The sequence below is a fragment of the Octodon degus genome, unplaced genomic scaffold (assembly GCF_000260255.1).
Source record: "Octodon degus isolate 3935 unplaced genomic scaffold, OctDeg1.0 scaffold00314, whole genome shotgun sequence".
In the NCBI taxonomy this organism is placed as follows: Eukaryota; Metazoa; Chordata; class Mammalia; order Rodentia; family Octodontidae; genus Octodon; species Octodon degus.
The window spans coordinates 1,011,440-1,030,736 of record NW_004524890.1 but is presented as its reverse complement, the minus strand read 5'-3'; the positions used below and the strand labels follow the sequence as shown (position 1 = coordinate 1,030,736).

Sequence of the window (19,297 nt, the reverse complement as noted above, 5' to 3'; positions counted from 1 at the left end):
GGGCTGGCTGGCATGTGGTGCTGGGGGATTGAACCGCGATCCCTGATGCTTTTGCTAAGCTTGTTCTAAGTAGGTGCTTTAGACCACTGAGCCATCTCTCCAGCCCCACCATGCAGTTTTTTTTATTACAATAACTTTGTAATATGACTTCAAGTCAGAGATTGTGATGGCCTCTGCCTTGCCTTTTGTTGCCCAGGATTGTTTTTGCTCTTCTATTCTAGGTCACTTCTGGTTTTCCAAATGAATTTTAGGAATGTTTTCTCTAGTTCTGTGAAGTATGCTAATGTTATTTTGATTGGGATTGCATTAAGTATGCATAGCAATTTTGGGAGTCTGGCCATTTGCGCTTCTTGCCTGTTTCTACCCAAGAACAAGGATATCTTTCCATTTCCTGTTATCCTCTTTGACCTCATTTTTTCAGAGGACTATATTTTTCAATGTAGATATCTTTTGTTTTTGGTGTTAAATTGATTGCTTGGCATTTCACTTTTTTCTGTGCTATTTTGGAGGGTGCTCTTTCTTTAATTTCAGTGTATTTGTGTATAGGAATGCTACTGAATGGTATCCACAATTAAATAATAGTGCTGACACAGCATTATCTTTTTTTTATAAGCAGAATATACTTACTGAGAGAAAGAAAGCTCCTGTCCAAGAGAGGGACAGGAGGGGGGCCTGAGTGGGTTGTTCCCCCAACATTATCATTTAATTATGGATAATTTTTAATTCCTTTACTTTCATCAGTGACCTATTAATTTTTCAGGAGAGTGTTATTTAATTTCTAGAGGTTTATGTAGTTTTATTTTTTTTTACTATTTCCAATTTTTTGCATTATAGTCAGATAATATGCAGGTGATAACTTCAGTTCCTTTGCATTTACTTAGGTATATTTTGTGGGCTAGTATGTTTTATGTTTTCTATTTCAGAGAACATCTGATGTACAGCTGAGAAGAACATGCATTTTATGTTGTGGAGTAGAACACTGTAGACATATAGTAATAAGTCCATTTGTTCACAGGTTTGGCTTAGTTCTGATATTTCTTTATTTTTTTTATTTAGTTGATGTGTCCATTTGTGACAGCGGGATATTAGTGCCCCCATTATAGTTGTGTTAGTGCTTATTTGATTTTTTCCTGTCTGTTATGTGGTTGGGTGCCCTGGTATTTGGTACATTTATGACTGTTATGGTTTTTTGGAGTTTTCCCTTAATAACTGTATAGTGATTTTTTTTGTGTCTTTTGGTCAGTCTTGGCTTGAAGTTCATATTTTCTGTAAACAGAATAGCTACCATTGTTTCATTCTGGGCTCTTCTCACCAGGAGTATTGTTTTCTATCCCTTGACTTTCTTTTCTTTTTTTTAAAACTATATTCCATTTATTTATTTATTTATTTATTTATTTATTTTTTGGTGGAACCGGGGATTGAACTCAGGCCCTTGTGCTTGCCAGGGAAGTGCTTATTCCACTGAGCCATCTCCCCGGCCCTTTCCTTGACTTTCAATGCATGATTTTTTTTTTTTTTGGTAGTACTGGGGATTCAAATGAAGACATTATGCATGGTAGGGAAGCACTCTGCCATTGAGGTATATCCCCAGCTCAGTCTTGAATTTCTTTTGAGTTAAATGTGTTTCTTGTGTGTTGCATATTGTTAAATGTTGCTTCTTGATTCATTTTGCCAGTCTGTTTCTTTTGCTTTGTGATTTGAGACCATTACATTGATGTTTATAACTCATTCTTCTTGTATTATTTTTCCTGTTGTTGGTAACCTGTCTTTTCCTTTTGTGTAATTACTTGCCCTACATGGTGGCTTCTTTCTATTGGTGTTCTTGGAAATATGATTGTCCTCATCTCATTCTAGAATGTCTGTAAGAGCAGTTTGGAGAGCTGGTTTGGTTGTCATGTGTTTGTTCAGTTGTTCTTTGTCATGGAAGTATCTTATTTCTCCACTGATTTTGAAAGGTATTCGTGTAGGTTACATCAACCTGGGTTAGAGGTTTTCTTTTAAGGCCTGAAATACTTCACCCCAAGCTCTCCTTGACTGTACAGTTTGTGTTGAGAAGTCTGCTGTGATTCTAATGGGTTTTCCCTTATAGGTGGCTTGTTGGTTTTCTCTAAATACTTTTAATATTCTCATCTTGTGCTGAATTTCTGGAGTTTTGATTATTATATGCCTTGGTATAGATTCATTTTGATCAGAGCTGTTTGGAGTTCTATATGCCTTGCTTATTTTATGTCAAATTCTTTATCCATGTTTAGAAAGTTTTCTGCCATTATTTACATGTGAAGAGGTTTTTTTTATAGTTTGCATAATCTCCTACTTTCTCACTAACTGGTCAATCTTCTGTTGTTCTTCTTTGCTTCATTTTGTAGCTGTTGGATTGATTTTTCATGGTCCTTTACTATTTTTAAGATATCTTTCTTTTCGTGGTTGCTAGCCACAATCTTTTCTAGGTATTAGTTTAATCTCTGCCTTTGTTCAATCTGTTGTATATATTATAAAGAGAATTTTTAATCTTCTGAATATCTGTTTAGATGTGTTTTATGGCATCCATTTCTTTCCTATGTTGGACATGGTTTCCATTGTTTTCCTAAATGTCTTTTTTTACCTTTATTTACTCGAGATTCTTTGAGCATGTCTTTTTTTTTTTTTTTCCCCAGAACCGGGAATTGAACTCAGGCTCTTGCACTTACCAGGGAAGCACTTATTCTACTGAGCCATCTCTCTGGCCCCTGTCTTTCATTTTTGAGCATCATTTCTTTCCTTTTTTTTAACCTGAGGTTTTTTTTTTTTCCTAAAGCCACATCCATTTGTGTGTTTTTTTCCTCACTTCTGCTGCTATCACTTCAAAAAGTATCCTAGTGTGGCCTGCAATTTCTTTTATCTCATTGTGTTTGGGATTTATTCCCAATGGACTGGAAGTCTAGGGTTAAGTTTTGGTTCTGCATCTTGTCATTTTCTGTCTTCTTTTATTTTCTATGTTGATGCTTGTACATTTCCCATGGTAGATAGCTTTATCACTAGCATTGTTTTTTTTTTTTTTTGGTGGAACCGGGGATTGAACTCAGGTCCTTGCGCTTGCCAGGGAAGCGCTTATTCCACTGAGCCATCTCCCCGGCCCCTATCACTAGCATTGATGCTTCCCTAGAAAATGCTTAATCCTCAGAGATGTCTTTTAGGTATATGTGGTTCTTGATATTGTGTCTGTACCAGGGACCTGCCTTTCTACTTTATTAAGGTTGAGAGCTTGCTGTCTGTTTCACTTTGTACCCCCTTCTTTGGTACTGGACTGTGGTGGTGCATATTCTCCCAGACAGTCATTGTGTTGTCATACAAGAGAGAAAAACTAATAACAGCATACATGACATCTGGCTACTATAGTATAGCTAGCCATAACTGGATAATCAAGCAGAGCACAGCAACTGGCAAACTGTGGTAACTACTAATTTGGTACCTTCAACTATAGGAGAAAGTTGTACAGTTATATCACATAATCCAAAATATAGCACAAACTTGTATGCAATGACTTTCCCCTTGGTAGATTGATTTAACTGCTGGCTCTATTAGGCCCTTATGGAAACAGTGTTCCACCATGGCTTTGGGTGCTCCCACAGGTGCTGCTGCTGCTGCTGCATTACTGGGACACTATTGTAGGCACTGTTGTTGCTGATGTTGTTTTGTTTAAGACTGTATCTTGCTACTTAGTGCAAGCTGGCCTTGAACTCACTTATGTAACATAGGCTTGCCTTGAACTTTACTGTGATCCTTCTACCTCAGCCTCCAGAGGGATGGGATTACAGGTGTGCACCACCACACCTGACTAGTTTTCCTTCCTATTTCAGGCTGAATAATAGTTCATTGTATGTATCTACCATATTTTGTTCATACATTCATTGTTTTTTTTAACATTTATTATTTAGTGTGTGTGTGTGTGTGTGTGTGTGTGTGTGTGTGTAGCCAGCTCAGCCCACCAGGGGGCGCGGCTGGCTGGCATGTGGTACTGGAGGATCGAACCGCGGTCCCTGTGCTTTGCCAAGCTTGTTCCAAGTAGGTGCTTTAGACCACTGAGCCATCTCTCCAACCCCCATACATTCATTGTTGATGCGTACTTAGATAACTTTCATCTTTTGGTTACTGCTATAAATGTTGCATGAGTTTTGGTATGATTATCTATTTGAGTCTCTGCTCTGACATCTTTTGGGTATGTCCCTAAGGATGGAATTATGGGACTATATACAAATACTATATTTAACTTTTTTTTTAGTTGTACAAGTTTGCAGTACATGTTTACATTCCTTATGTTGAGTTGGTAGATGTGTATAACACATCCTAGTTTCTTTTTATCCCCTTTTTTCCGAATTAATCTCTTGATCCCTTTCCCATTTAAGAAAGATCCATCTCCCTACTTGCTAGTACCTATCTTTTATTTTACAATTTAGGTTTCTCATATGAAAGACACCATGTGATGTTTAAGCTTGTATATCTGGTTTAACATTGCATTCTCAAGGAATATCCATTTCCTACAGAAGACTTAGGTTTATTCTTCTTTATGACAGAGTAGTACTGCATTGCATGTAAATACCACATTTTCGTTGTCCAGTCATCTATTTCTTGATTGGCCTATAGATTGCATCCAGTATTTAGCTATTATAAACTGTGCTACTATAAGCACTTTAATATGGTGTCTTTAACTCTTTTGGGAAGATACCTAGAACTGTTTTGGGATCATAGAGGGGAAATAGTTGGCTGAAATAGAATTTCTTTTCTTTTCTTTTCTTTTCTTTTTTTTTTTTTTTTTTTTTTTTGCGGAACCGGGGATTGAACTCAGACCCTTGCGCTTGCCAGGGAAGTGCTTATTCCACTGAGTCATCTCCCTGGCCCCTGAAATAGAATTTCTAGTATTACTTTGTGTGCAGTATCTTACTGATTTTCATAGTGGTTGTACTACTTTACATTCCAACCAACAGTGTGGAGGGTACCTTCTTCCTGAGCCTCACAGCATTTGTTATTCTTTGATTTCTTGATGATGGCCATTTTTTATGGGCTAAGACAGAAAGTCAGTGCTGTTTTAATTTGTGTTTCTTTGATAGGTGTTGATGTTGAGCATTTCTGTATGTATTTATTGGCAATTTGTAAGTCTTCTGTGAAATATGTATTCATTTCAATTTCCCATGTTTTTGATTCCATCTTTTCATTTCCTGTGCAATTGGGGTTCTGTTCAGAATGGTGTTGCCTATATCTTTAACCTTAAGAGTCTTAGCTGTTTTACCTTCCAGGAGACTAAATGTTTCTGTTTCAACATTTACTTCTTTGATGAATTTTGACTTCAGTAGCCAGTGAGAGAGATATGTCTAGATTTGATCTTGTGCAATTGAGTGGCCAGTCTTCCCAACACCATTTATTAAAGGGGCTATCATCCCTGTAATATATGCATTTGGCCCTTTTGCCAAAGATCAATAGTTTAATAATTTTGAGGTTGTTTTGTATGTAGTACAGGAGTGCTACAGGGTCTCACTACACAGATCAGACTCATAGTGATCCTCCTGTTTTTAGCCTCCCAAGTGCTGGGATTATAGGCACTGGCCACCATGCCCAGTCTCAGAGTGCCCCGGGGGCAGGGCCAGGGCCAGCACACCACGCCATGCCAGTAGTCAAACTCCGTCGCCTGTGTCTGCCTAAGCAGGTGCTTTTATCTGCCAAGCTATCTGGCCAGCCCTGTTTTTGAGGTTGTTTTTTTATCATCTCTTCTGTTCCATTGATCTTCATGTCTGTTTTATACCAATACCATGCTGTTTTTTTTTTCATTGTAGCTTTGTAATATAAGTTGAGGTATAGGATGTTGAAGCCTCCTGCTTTGCCCTTGTTATCAAGGATTGCTTTTGCTATTCTGGGCCTTTTTTGCTTCTGTATGAATTTTAGAATTTGTTTTCTCAGTTTTGTGAAGAATGTTGTTGGTATTCTGATTGGCTTTGCATTAAGTCTGTATATCAATTTTGGAAGTATGCCCATGTTGACAAGATTGGTTCTGCTTGTCAAGGAAGATGAAATGCCTTTCCATTTTCTGGTATTCAACTTTTTGAATAACCACTAAAGGCTTTATCACAGATGTATGTAACATTTTGCATTCCTACCAGCAATATGTGAAGGTTCTACTATCTAAATATTCTTATTGACACTCATTTTTTTTTCTTTTTACTACATCGGGGATTGAACCTAGGGCCTTACATATGCTAGGCAAGCAGTCTATCACTGAGTTACAGCCCCCCACCCCCTGTAATGGAGAATCAAACTCAGGACCTTGTGCTTGTGAGGCAGGTGCTGCACCACTGACCTACATACCTGGCCCAGCCTCTTAATTTTTTTTCTGTGTTGAAGTAGCTGTTTAGTGTAGATTCTGATCATTGTCTGTATTGAATGATCTGTTACTAAATAGTATTAAATATTCAAAAGAATGAATGGCATATTACTGTATTGAAAAAGCATAGTCCTCAATGTCAGACCTAAGATTTGAATGCAGACTCACTTTTAGCTTGAGCAAGTTATTCAGTTGTTCCTCAAAATAAGCAATATTTTGCTGACTGAAAGAATAATGCTTATATACATATATCTAAGAATTTTTAATAAATCATGTTTTCTGTGACTATTGCTCTACTTTCATATTGTAATAAAAATACAGTGAATGTTTAACTTTTTTAAAAAAGTTATGGTGGTAAAACACACAGTATCATTACCCACTTCAGAGTATGCTTTGAACACACTTATCTCATCATTCCTGTCCCTCAAGTAATTCTGAAAGTCTTTCACAAGTGCCTTTAGTTGTGTTTAGTTGCCTTGATGTCTTGAATTGATTCATAATGTTTACTTTTCATAGTCATTTTTGACACTGAGGATGAGCTAGAAGTTGAACAGTGCCAGATTCAATGAATGAAATAATGTTTTTATAAACCTGCCTTTCCATTGAATGGCATTCAGCAGAAATGGTATCATATTTTTAGTCACATCTTCTGAAGACACAAAAGATGACATTCAGAGCTGCTTCACAAATTGGCAGCAATTATAGGACAAATGTATTTGAAGTGTGGTGGGGGAGTGTTATGGGGGGGGACTAATAGCAATATGTCTTTTACTTTAATACAATTTAAAAAATTAAACATTCACCATATATTTGGGTCACAATGTGTATTCTTGGCTGAAAATGCTTAGACAAAATTTTCATTGAAAGCCAGAGAGCTAAACACATCTTACTTTAGAATTAAAATAATTAACTTGAGCAAGCTTATTTTTATTTATCTATTTTAATGTCTTAGTTAAGTATGTATCTTTTTTAATATTTCTTTTTTTCATAATTGTATTGATAAATAGTGATGAGACAGTTTCAAACCAAATTGGTAGGACAGTTTCAATAATTAACACATTGCATACATTCTTCTTAGTGGTTATTTGCTATACAAGATGCGGACATGATATCCTATTTACAAACTCTATTAGAACAAATCCCTGGGCTGGAGAGATGGCTCAGTGGTCTGGAGCGCCTACTTGGAACAAGCTTAGCAAAAGCATCAGGGACCGCAGTTCGATCCCCCAGCACCACATGCCAGCCAGCCCGCCCCCTGGTGGGCTGAGCTGGCCTCTCTCTCTCTCTCTCTCTCTCTCTCTCTCTCTCTCAAATAAATAAATAAATAAAATTTAAAAAAAAAAAAAGAACAAATCCCTTTATTCATTAAGAGAATGTAACTATATATCTATGTATCTATCCTATATATCTATCTGTGTATTTTGAATACATAGATACAAAACAGACATTCATCTCTATCCCCTTTTTTGTTTAGTTCCGTTATTTGAATATTATAGATGTGTTAACTCAGCAAAATATGGTATCTTTTGATTACTAAAAATACAAGGATTGAAAATCCTCCACATATAGGAAATTATGCTATACATATGCATTTTCTGTTTGAAGTAGTATAAGAGGGGCTTTCTACATAGACATTATGGAAAATATCAATTTGAGCTCCTCTGGTCTGTAATACAGGTAAATATTACATGTTTCATAAAAGTAGTTAACTTCAGTAGCTTATGAAAGATTCTTATGGTGTCTTTTACTTTCTTTGTTCTTCAAAGATGATTAATCTCTGATATGAAGCTAGGCTTGTATCAGTAATACGTGTACAATGTTAAATACTGTCATGGTTGATACATTGTGTCAACTTGAGGATTCTAGAATATTAACTAAGTAACTCAGCAGTTCTAATCCTGGGCAACTGTGGGATGTAGTTCTTGGTGTCAGTTTGAGAAGTTTAAAAGTTCAACTGAGTGATTGAGCAGAGGGGCCAGGGTCCTTACTTTGTATATGCTCTCAACCTGTGGAAGAGTAAGGCACGAGTGTGCATGCAGGCAGATAGTTGATATATAACATAAGGGAGGAAAAGAGGCTTGTTCTCCTGCTTGTGTTCTTGCTGCTTTTGCTGTCTTCTACCACTTTGAACTGTTGCACCTGTGCCATGCCACCCTGATTTGGAGCCAGCTGATTATGGACTGAAACCTGTTCAAACTGAACTAAATAAACCTTTCCTGCCTTAATTTTGGGTGTCAGGGGGCCAGGGAGATAGCTCAGTAGAATAAGCACTTGCCTGGCAAGCGCAAGGGCCTGAGTTAAATCCCCGGTTCCCCCCCCCAAAAAAAATTGGGGTGTCAGCTGTTTTATCCCAACAGCAAGAGAAAAGTAACCAAGACAAATACCACTGGACTTTGGTGAACGACCTTAGCTTCACCTGTGGCATCCTTCTAATGAGTGAAGTACATTGACTAGATTATTGTTAGTGAAGTCAATGAGTTGTATTTAAAAGTTTTGTAAAAGAATTTGAATTTCTAGTTTAGGCTTTATATCTAGGACAGTTTTTTCTTTTCTTTACCTGGAATCTTTTCAATATTAGTAACTTACATGGCTTAGGGATACTAATCAGTGCACTGATATGTATGTTACTACTTCTCCAGGTCTTTCTTGCTCTCTTTTTTTTGTGGCTGGCTCCCCCCACTCTGGGGGTGGGGCTGGTGTGTCATGTGGTGCTGAGTTCTTAAAGGGTCCCTGCGTGCTTACCTAAGCAGGCGCTTTAGCCCACTGAGCTATCGTGCTGGCCCTTCAGGTCTTTTTGGGCATACTTTTATATTTGCTAAATTTCATTATCTAGGGGCCAGGGGAGATGGCTCAGTAGAATAAGCACTTCCCTGGCAAGTGCCAGGGGCCTGAGTTCAATCCCTGGTTCTGCAAAAAAAAAAAAAAAAAACAAAAATTGTTATCTAGATGAATTACTTTATTGAGATTTCTTTTTCTTCTCTTTTGTACTAGGAATAGAACTTACAACCTTGCACCTGCCATGCAGGCAATGTGCTGTTGAGCTATATTCCCAAGCCCCACTGGGATTTCTTAGTACCCCTGGTAGTAAGTTGGATATAAGATTTTGTTATATCAAGACAAATTTAACATAAGGTTGTGGCTTTGATACAGTTATTACTAATTAAAGGATTCACATCTTGCTTATGATAGGAAAAACTGGGGCCAGGGAAATAGCTCAGTAGAATAAGCGCTTGCCTGGTAAGTGCAAGGGCCTGAGTTCAATCCCCGGTTCCACAAACAAAACAAAACAAACCCCCCCCCCCAACACACAAAGCACAAAACAAAACAAAAATGATAGAAAAAACTAATGACAAGTGTTGTATTTTGTTTATTAGGTTGTCTATCAAGGACCTACTAAACCATGCATTTTTTGCTGAGGATACAGGACTGAGGGTGGAGTTAGCAGAGGAAGATGATTGCTCAAATTCATCCTTGGCTTTGAGACTCTGGGTTGAAGATCCTAAAAAATTGAAAGGCAAACACAAAGACAATGAAGCTATTGAATTTAGTTTCAATTTAGAAACAGATACACCTGAGGAAGTAGCCTATGAAATGGTAAGTAAATCTTAGCTATTGTTTCTCCCATCCCTTACTGGTATAAGGATCGATTCTTTTCTCATTCTTATTGCTTTCTTTCCTCTCATTTTCTACTTTACTCTTTACTAAAATTGTGGTATTGTGAAATATATTTCAAAATAGTATATTAAATTTATGTGTACAGTATAAAGAATAATAAAATGCTACTTTTGTGAAGAAATAGAATACTGTCAGGGCAGGCTAGTGAGCTCAGCAAACTGAAGCACCTGCTTAGGCAGGGTGCAGCTGCCTAATGGATCCCAGGTATGCTGTGCTGGCCCCACCCCCAGGGCATGCCGAGAGGGCCATTGAGACTGGGCATAGTGGCACTTGCCTGTAGTCCCAGCACTTGTGAGGCAGAAAACAGAATCACTACAAGTCCGATCTACTAGGTGAGATAGACCCTGTACTAAATACAAAAAAGAAAAAAAAAGAAATAGAACATTGTCATTGCCTTTGAAGCCACCCATGTGTCCCTCCCAGCTGCATTCCTTTCCCAGAACACTACAGGCATAATCTACCCTTTCTTGTTATTCATTCCTTTATTTTTCATTTTTCTTTATACAGTTAAAATATATGATAATTTTGAAGACCTAAATTGGAAATACACCCCTACCTGGTTACTCAGGGACTACTGTTGAGATCAGAAGCAGAATCTGATGGGGAGGATAAGCTGAAGTGAGTCTCTGGGTCACTATCTGGTTTTCAGCTTCCTTAGCATATACAAAAGCTGCTTCTGAGGAAATCACAATACAGGATCATGAATGAGTCCAGAGAAGTATGCCCATGGCTCAGCACAATCGTGGCTTCAGCAAGGCTCTTTTGTGTACTTGCAGTTAGCTGTCTAGTAACCGTAGGGTTGGATGAGGTGTGGACTGCACTGATTTTTCTCTTTCTGATCTCCCCATGACCATACCCCACCCTCAGTAGATCACAGCAGGTAACTATTCTAACGTGAAAAGCATGTCCACACCTGCTCCAGGCCGCTACAGTGCTGGTAGGAGAGGCATGCTACAGTTGTGGCAGCACGTGGTCAAGACTGGACTTGACCAGCTGGGTATAGCCTGTCTGAGCCAGGCTCACCTGCTTATTTTGGCCTCAGGTTAAAAAAAAAAGATGGAACAATGATGTTGGGGGTCCTTAAAACGAGATGATAGATCTTATCATGACTGTCTTTCTAGTCACACTATTTCAATCTGGAATGATAATCTTGGACACCCGGTGCACAGCTGTCATCTGAATATTTACTTGTCCTGTCTTTCTAGTCTTTTTTTTAGCTTTATTGGGCTTTATGTTTACTAAATCATATGTTTTTTTTATCTCTTATTGTTTTGTTTTAGTGGTATACTTCTCTGCTAACTTATTTTTAAAAATACATCTTATATACTTTCATATAGATTTAATTTGTACAGTGAATATACACTATAGCAATGAATAAAACAAATATAAAATTGTTTCAGTTTAAAAATCTATAAGATTAAAAAGGAATAAACTATTTCTTTAATTCTACCAACATTTAGAGATGTAAAAATCATAATATATCCTGTCTACTCTGTAGTATGTACAATATTTTACATGTTCTGCTGGCTTTTTAAGCATACATGGGAAGTACATTGAGACTTTCATGTATGAAAATATCTTTTTCTATCCTTGTATTTATTTATTTTTTGTATTTAGCACAGGGTACATAGGGTCTCACTACAGATTGGACTCATAATTATTCTCCTGTTCTCAGCCTCCCAAATGCTGGAATTACAGGCACGCATTATGCCCAGTCTCTATCCTCATATTTAATTGGCTAGCTTGGCTTGACAATTCATTTTAGGTTAGGTGGTGATAGTTTTTTTTTAATTTAGTCATTGTTCCATGGTCTTTTAGCTTTTGGTATTGTTGTTGAAAATTCTAAATTTGTTCTGACTTATAATCTTACACTTTTTTTTTTCTCCCCGGAACTGGGATTGAACTCAGGCCCTTGTGCTTGCCAGGCAAGGGCTTATTCTACTGAACCATCTCCCCACCCCTAATCTTACACTTGGGAATATCTACTTTTTCTTCTCAGTGATGTAAATTTTTACAGTAAAATAACTCAATTTGGATCTATTTCCATCTACTAAGTTAGATACTCTCTAGGCTCTTTCAGTTTATTTGATGGTATACCTTTTTTTTTTCTTTCTTTTCTTTTTTTGGTGTTTTGGTTTTTTGAGATGGGGTCTCACTGTGTCATTCAGCCGGGCCTTGAACTCATTATATAATTCAGACTGGGGTTAAACTTGCTTGCTGAGATTATAGGTGTGTGCCACTAAACTCAGCAAACCGTATACTTTGGTTTTTGGGATTTTTGTTTGAGAATTTTGAGACAGGGTCTTCCTTAGTAGTTCAAGACGGCCTTGAACTCACTATGTAGCCCCAGCTAGTCTGGAGCTTGCAGTGATTTTCCTGTCTCAGCCTCCTGAATGCTAGAATTTCAGGTGTGCACAACCATACCTGAGTCTGGGAAATTTCTTGAAGTATTTAATTGATGATTTTGTCTTTGTGGAGCTGCTTTTATTTGGATATCTGGCCTCTACAATATTCTTTTTTTTTTTTGGTGTTCTGTCTTTTTAGCATTATCTCTCACAGATACTATTGTTTATTTTCTAAGTTTTCTATTGAGCTTTCAAGTTTACTATCAGTTTTGAATTTCAAGAGTTTATTTTCTTTGTTTCTTTCTTTTTTTTATTTTTGCGGTACCGGGGATTGAACTCAAGACCTTGCACTTGCCAAGCAAGCGCTTATTCTATTCTTTGTTTCTTTCAAAGAGGATAAAACAAAAACAAAGAGTAAAACAACGTAAAACAATAAAAGTGCTATAGAATTTCAAAACAAGAATAGAAAATTAATAAATGAGTTAGTGTTTAATTATTTGACCAATCTTACATGCCTATTTCTAGTAATCTGAACAACAAATTTGATAATACATAACAACTATTGTTATTTTTTATTGTAATCTTTCTCTCTTTTCTTCTTTCTTTCTTTGTTTCTTTCTATTTTTTTGAGACAGGGTTTCACTATGTACTCCTGGCTGGCCACGAATTTGCAGTAATCCTCCTGGCTCAGTTTATTTACTAGTTCTATAACCACCATTCCTGGCCTCTTTTCATTTTTTGTTTTCTTTCTTTCTTTCTTTCTTTCTTTCTTTCTTTCTTTCTTTCTTTTTTATGCATTTAGTATGGGGTGTTCCAGGGTCTCACTATGTAGGTAGTGATCCTCCTGTTTTCAGCCTCCCAAGCACTGGGATTACAGGTGTGTGCCACTATGCCCAGTCTCAATCGCTATCTCAGCGTGCTCCATGGGTGGGGCTGGCATGGCACTCCGGGGATTGAACCCTGGCCGCTGTACTCTGCCTCAGCAGGTGCTTTAGTCTGCTGAGATATCAGGCTGGCCCTATGTTCCTTTTTTAGGGTAAAGATCTTGTTCTTTGTTTTGTTTATGCACCATTATCATACCACTCTGTAAATTTAATGTTTTGACTCTCATTTTGAATACAGATTAAAAAAAACAAACCCTTATTCCATTGAATACAGATTGTATTAGTTTTCTAATGTTGCATAACAAATTTCATAACTTAAAACAGTAGCTATATATTTATTATCTCTAAGTTATATAGGTCAGAAGTTGTGGATTTTGGTTGATTCTCTACTTAGATTCTCAGCAAGCTAAAATGAAGACAATATATGAGCCAATTATCTGAAGCTCTGGGGTAGAATCAGATTTTAGGCTCTTCTTGGTAGTTCACAGAATTCAATTCCATATAGTTGTAAAGTTGAGTTTCTTGTTTCTTTCCTGGATATTAGCTGGAGATTGCCTTCACCATTTAGAAGCTGTTTTTCCATTTTTTCATGTACCCCTTACTCCATCTTGAAAGCCAGCAATGCCGTATTGAATCCTTTACAAGTCATCTACTAGTTAAAGCTTCACCCAGATAGTCTCCCTAGCTTAAGGTCATCTTTCTTTCTTTTTTATGCATTTAATACAGGGTGTTCAAGAGTCTCACTATGTAAGTAGTGATCCTCCTGTTTTCAGCCTCCCAAGCACTGGGATTACAGGTGTGTGCCACTATGCCCAGTCTCAATCGCTGTCTCAGCATGCTCCGCGGGTGGGGCTGGCATGGCAAGCCTTATATATAGCTTGCACAATGATAGAAGTGATTTCTCACCATATGGACAGGTTTGAGATTAGGAGGGAACATCTCTGAGGGGCAATGATGTTTTTTACCACAGGAATAAATAAGCTAACTAGATGATAGGATTGCTTGTGTAGGACTTGTTAACTTTATTTTTTTTCCTTTTTTTTTTTTTTTTTTTTTTTTGTGGAACCGGGGATTGAACTCAGGCTCTTGCACTTGTCAGGGAGCGCTTATTCCACTGAGCCATCTCCCTGGCCCCTAGGACTTGTTAACTTTAACTGTGGTAGGATATTTGGGTGGACCGTTAACTGGACATCTTTAAAGACATTTATAAACCTTTCATCTTAGGTTGATCAAAGTCTCTAGGGAAGCATCTTTCAGTATTCTTCCTGTATATATGTTTATTATTTTGTTAACCAAGTAGTGAAGAGGGCCATTTTTCAATTCGACGTCCAGTTACATATAATTGTGTCATAGTTTTAACATGATAGTCATATCTTCAACTGTGCTTGTTGTTCTATAGTCCAGTGATACTATCTTTTTTCCTTCCCAGAAGAGAAAACTGGATTTTGGGGAAGAGAGGAACAAGCATGCAAAGGTGTGGAATAGAGAGTAGGGTGTAGATACCTGTCTGATTTTCAGAACTCTAACCTAGTCTTCTTTATTTTAGCCATCTCTTTTGACTTTATCCTCAGTTGTGGAAGTGTACTCAGTGCTGCGAGTTCCTGTGCTTTCTAAGTCCTCTTAAGTAAAAAGAGTAATGATTCTCATTTTGCTATAGTTCACCTTTACCAGGTTGCTAGCTTGGTTTTGTCTATTCTAAGCTGTTAAATATGCCATATCTTTCTCTCACTGTCCCTGTTATTGTGGGTTTATAATTTTAAAATCCACTTAGTTTGAGGTCTTTAATGTTTTGAATCTTGAGGGGGGTGCAAAATTGGGCATGTGTGTTTTGTCTAGCATTTTAATCATTTTTCAACTCATAAAACTTCTGGAAGTCTGTAGGACTCCCAAAATATGCTTTTGTTTTTAGACAGAGTCTTACTGTAGAGTTCAGGCTGGTCTTAAATTCTTTATGTAATCTAGGCTGGCCTGAAACTCACATTAGTCCTACTGCCTCAGCCTCCTGAGTACTGGGATTATAGGTACGTACCACCATGCCCAGCTCCAAGATATGCTTTCAAAGGCAGACTGTAAGACTGAGAATGATATGCCATTTTACCTCCTCAAGCATCTTCTCCACCTCTCGGCCCTGTTCCTCTGGGACAGCAAAGCAGAGCCCTTTCCTCTTTTCTCATTCTTCCAGTGTCTAGCAAGATATAATACTTTGCTGTGATAATTACTTCCCTTTTCGCAGAATGTTGATCTTCACTCCAGACTTTTTTTGTGCTTTCCTTAGTAGCTTGCTTATTCTTCTTTTGGCTTTAATCCAGATCCAAATTTATTTTTTCTGTGACACCTTCTCTGTTTAATCCAGAGAGGCATATGTTTCTCCTTCAGAGCTTTTTCAGCATCTCACTTTTACTTCATTTCATTTTAAGTTTATATCCATCTCATACTCGCAGATTTTGTGCTCAGACAGGAAAAATGAGTAATTTAGTCACATGTATCTTTCTGATGCTCAGTATTGGAAACTTTGCAGACACTGTGGAATGATGAAAGTCTTAATCTTTCACAAAACTTAATGGAAGCCATAAATTATTTGTAATAAGGCTACATGTACCATACTGAAACATCAGATTTTGCTTACTTTTGTTTACAGCCTGAAAGTATTTTAATAATGTTTGGTAATACTGATAGTTTTCTAGTATCAATTAAAGTCTGTTGCATATATGTATATCTTTGATTATAACAGTTTGAATTTTGGATATAAAATAATGTTGGTAGTGACAAAAAAGGCTAAATTCTTAAATGTTAGCTTGCTTATTGTGTTTTGTTTATAGGTCAAGTCTGGGTTCTTCCATGAAAGTGATTCCAAAGCAGTAGCTAAATCCATTAGAGACCGGGTGACCCTGATAAAGAAGTCCAGAGAGAAGAAGTCTGCTGGTTGTTCGGAAGAACACAGAGATTCACAGTGCAAGTCTATGATAGGAACTGTATTGACTCAGCACCAAACTACAACTTTGCCCCCTGCTCCTCCTCAGTACAGTAGGGTGGAATGTGAAGAAACTGAAGTTGATCAACATGTTAAACAACAACTTCTACAAAGAAAACCACAGCAGGATTGTTTCTCTGTGAGAGGTAAAAACAGATGCAATTTGAAAAAGCAAGTTGTCTTTAAGTTTCATGTCTGTGTTTTTCAAAGTATTCTGTTATTTATCATTTCTGTAAATTCTTTATAATATCTCAAATAAGGTAAGTAGCCTTATTTTAAAATTTAGAAAACTGGGCCAGATGTGTTGGCACACTCCGGTAATTCCAGCATGTGGAACACTGAGGCAAGAGGATTATTATGAGTTTGAGGCCAGTCTGGGCTACAATAGTGCAAGGCCAACTTCATTGCAAGACCTTGTCTCAAAAAATGAAATGAAATCAAATAAAATTGAGAAAACTGGGCATAAAAAGTATATGCCTATAATCCTAGTGCTCCAGAAGCCAAGGCAGGAGGATCATTGTGAGTTAGAGGCCAGCTGATAAATTCAAAGTGAGCCTGAACTACGTACCAAGATCCTATATCCAATAAATAAATAAATAAATAAATAAATAAATAAATAAATTAATTTAAAAACAAAAACAATAAAGTTAAGAAATTCTGGCTGGACACAGTGATGTAAACCTATAGTCTCAGCCACTTGAGATGATGAAGAGGGAGATTTTCTTGATCCCAGTAATTTGAGACCAAGAAAAATATTGAGGTGCCATCTCAAAAAATAAATAGGTTGGGCATGGTGGTTCAGGTCTGTAATCCCAGCACGTGGGAGGCTGAGTTAGGAGGATTGTTGGCTTTGAGGCCATCCTCAACTGTACAACAAGACCCTGTCTCTGAAAGACAAATAAGTTAATTAACTGTTCTGTTGAATGTCTTGTCTAAGGTGTGATTTGCATAAGGATTATATTCACTATTTTTATTCAGAGAAAAAGTAAAGTTTACTTGATATTGGGATTTGAACTAAGGCATCTGTGTAAGCATTTTATTACAGAACTGTATCCCTGCTCATTTTTATATTTCTTTTATCTTAAAATATGAGTCTTACTATGTAGCCCAGGGTGGCCTTGAATTCATAATCTTGTCTCATCTTCCCAAGTAGCTAGGATTCCAGGTATTTGCCACCGCATCCAGTCTTGACTACACGTTTGTTTTTTGTTTTTTTGTTTTTGAGACAGGGTCTCAATATATGGTGTAGGCTTTGCTTAAACTCACTTATATAGCCTACACTGGCCTCAAACTCATGGAGATCCTCCTCCTTCAGCCTTCCGAATGCTGGGATCATAGATGTATTTCTAGTCCTACTAATACTTTTTTTTTTGATGGAACTGGGGATTAAACACAGGCCCTTGCGCTTGCCAGGGAAGCATTTATTCTACTGAGCCATCTCCCCAACCGCCCCCTTCCTAACACTTTTAAGGGTATAATTTAAATCCTTTAGTAAAGGAAATTTGGAGCTAAAGATATTATTTATTCCTCAAGGAAGGACTTTTCTAGATGTTAAGACTGTGTTTTTGATTGAAATATAAACAAAAGCCCTCCATTTTTTGTCAGGCACCTACCAGTTATCCCAGAACTCTAGGAGGCTGAGGCATGAAGAAGACAAATTGAATCCCAGCCTGGGTATCTTAGTGAGGTAGTAAGACCCTGTCTCAAAAAATAACAATATAACTCAGTTCAGTAGCCCTGAGTTCAATCCCCAGTATCACCAAAAGAATTTCTCTATTTTTTCCTGCTATAATACATTCTTTTCTCTGGAAGTACACAGTATTTACATAGTAATAAACATATGTTCTACAAATAGTATTTTTTTCTACCCAGTTCCTAGGAAAAAGTGATTATGACATATTTTACTGAAATTCCAATGCTAAGTGTAGTTAGTTAGGGAGATATGTGAAATGGCTAACGAATAGAGTTGATTTTTATGTGATTCTTTGTTTTTAGGTTTTATTTTGTGAAGAACACCTAGCAGACTATGTGTGCTTAGCGTGCATGAGGCCCTGGATTCCATCTTCAGCACCACAGAGAGGGGGGAAGGGAGAGCGGAAGGAAGGAAAGAAGGAAATTTTAGTCGTACTATAATGTTAACATTTCATTCCTTAAATGTAGCATTTACATGATTGTTTTTTAAAATATTTTTAAATTTTTTATGTGATTGTTTTTTTATTTGGTCTTCAGTGTACATACTTTTTTGAAGTTCTTTTTGTTTGTCAAGATAAAAATAATATCCATTATAGAAACATTTATTATCTGTATCACTTAGACATTGTTTCAGGTTTTCTTTTCTACCTGTTGCTTCTTTTATGTGTTATAGGTGATAATTTGTCTGAAGCAGAAGCTGGATCAACTATACATTCAGATTCTTCAAGCCAGCCCAGTTTACCATATTCTTCAAACCAGATGATGAGCTCTCAAATGACTTCTAACGTCCTGCAAGCTGACATAAATGTTCCAGGGCCGATTTATCCATCTCAACAATTAGTAGGACATTGCCAGCAAATTTCAGGGGTGAGGAGAACTGTTATATTTTAAGTATATAATAGTATATTAGCTGGACATGGTGGCACATGCCTGTAATCCCTGCACTCGGGAGGCTAAGTCAGGAGAAGTGCTGAGAGTTCAAGGCCAGCCTGGGCTACATAGTGAGTTCAAAGCTAGCCTAAACTATGTACTGAGACTTTGCTTCAAAAAAAAAGTATATTTACCATAAATGGGAGAATTTACCTTTAATCTTATCTTATTTAATAGTTGCAGCCACAGCTGACTCAGCCCCAGATTTTGCCTGTGGTTCAAGGTCAGTCCACTGTCCATGTCCCTGGATCTGCAGTTGTTTCACAGCCTCAAGTTACCCCATTAACTGTCCAGAAGGTCTCACATATAAAGGTAGGACACATTTTTAGAGGCTCTGTATTTATTTAAACAAATTAATCCTCCCTAGATGTTTTTGAGAAGCAATGCATCTGTTGCATAAATTCATCAGAGTTTAGGTAAAGGTCACTGACTGAAAACTAAAAGTTTATGT

At 37.2% G+C, this 19,297-nt stretch overlaps 1 protein-coding gene across 1 annotated transcript in view; it reads left to right on the top strand.

The window, feature by feature from the left end:
• The window catches only part of Wnk3 (WNK lysine deficient protein kinase 3), a 266,752-nt gene that overhangs the window by 101,220 nt on the left and 146,235 nt on the right, over nt 1–19,297 (top strand). The window contains exons 7-10 of the mRNA XM_023707818.1: nt 9,724–9,943; nt 16,073–16,370; nt 18,590–18,783; nt 19,024–19,158. Coding sequence (XP_023563586.1) covers nt 9,724–9,943; nt 16,073–16,370; nt 18,590–18,783; nt 19,024–19,158 — 847 coding nt within the window. The remainder of the gene's footprint in view (nt 1–9,723; nt 9,944–16,072; nt 16,371–18,589; nt 18,784–19,023; nt 19,159–19,297) is intronic.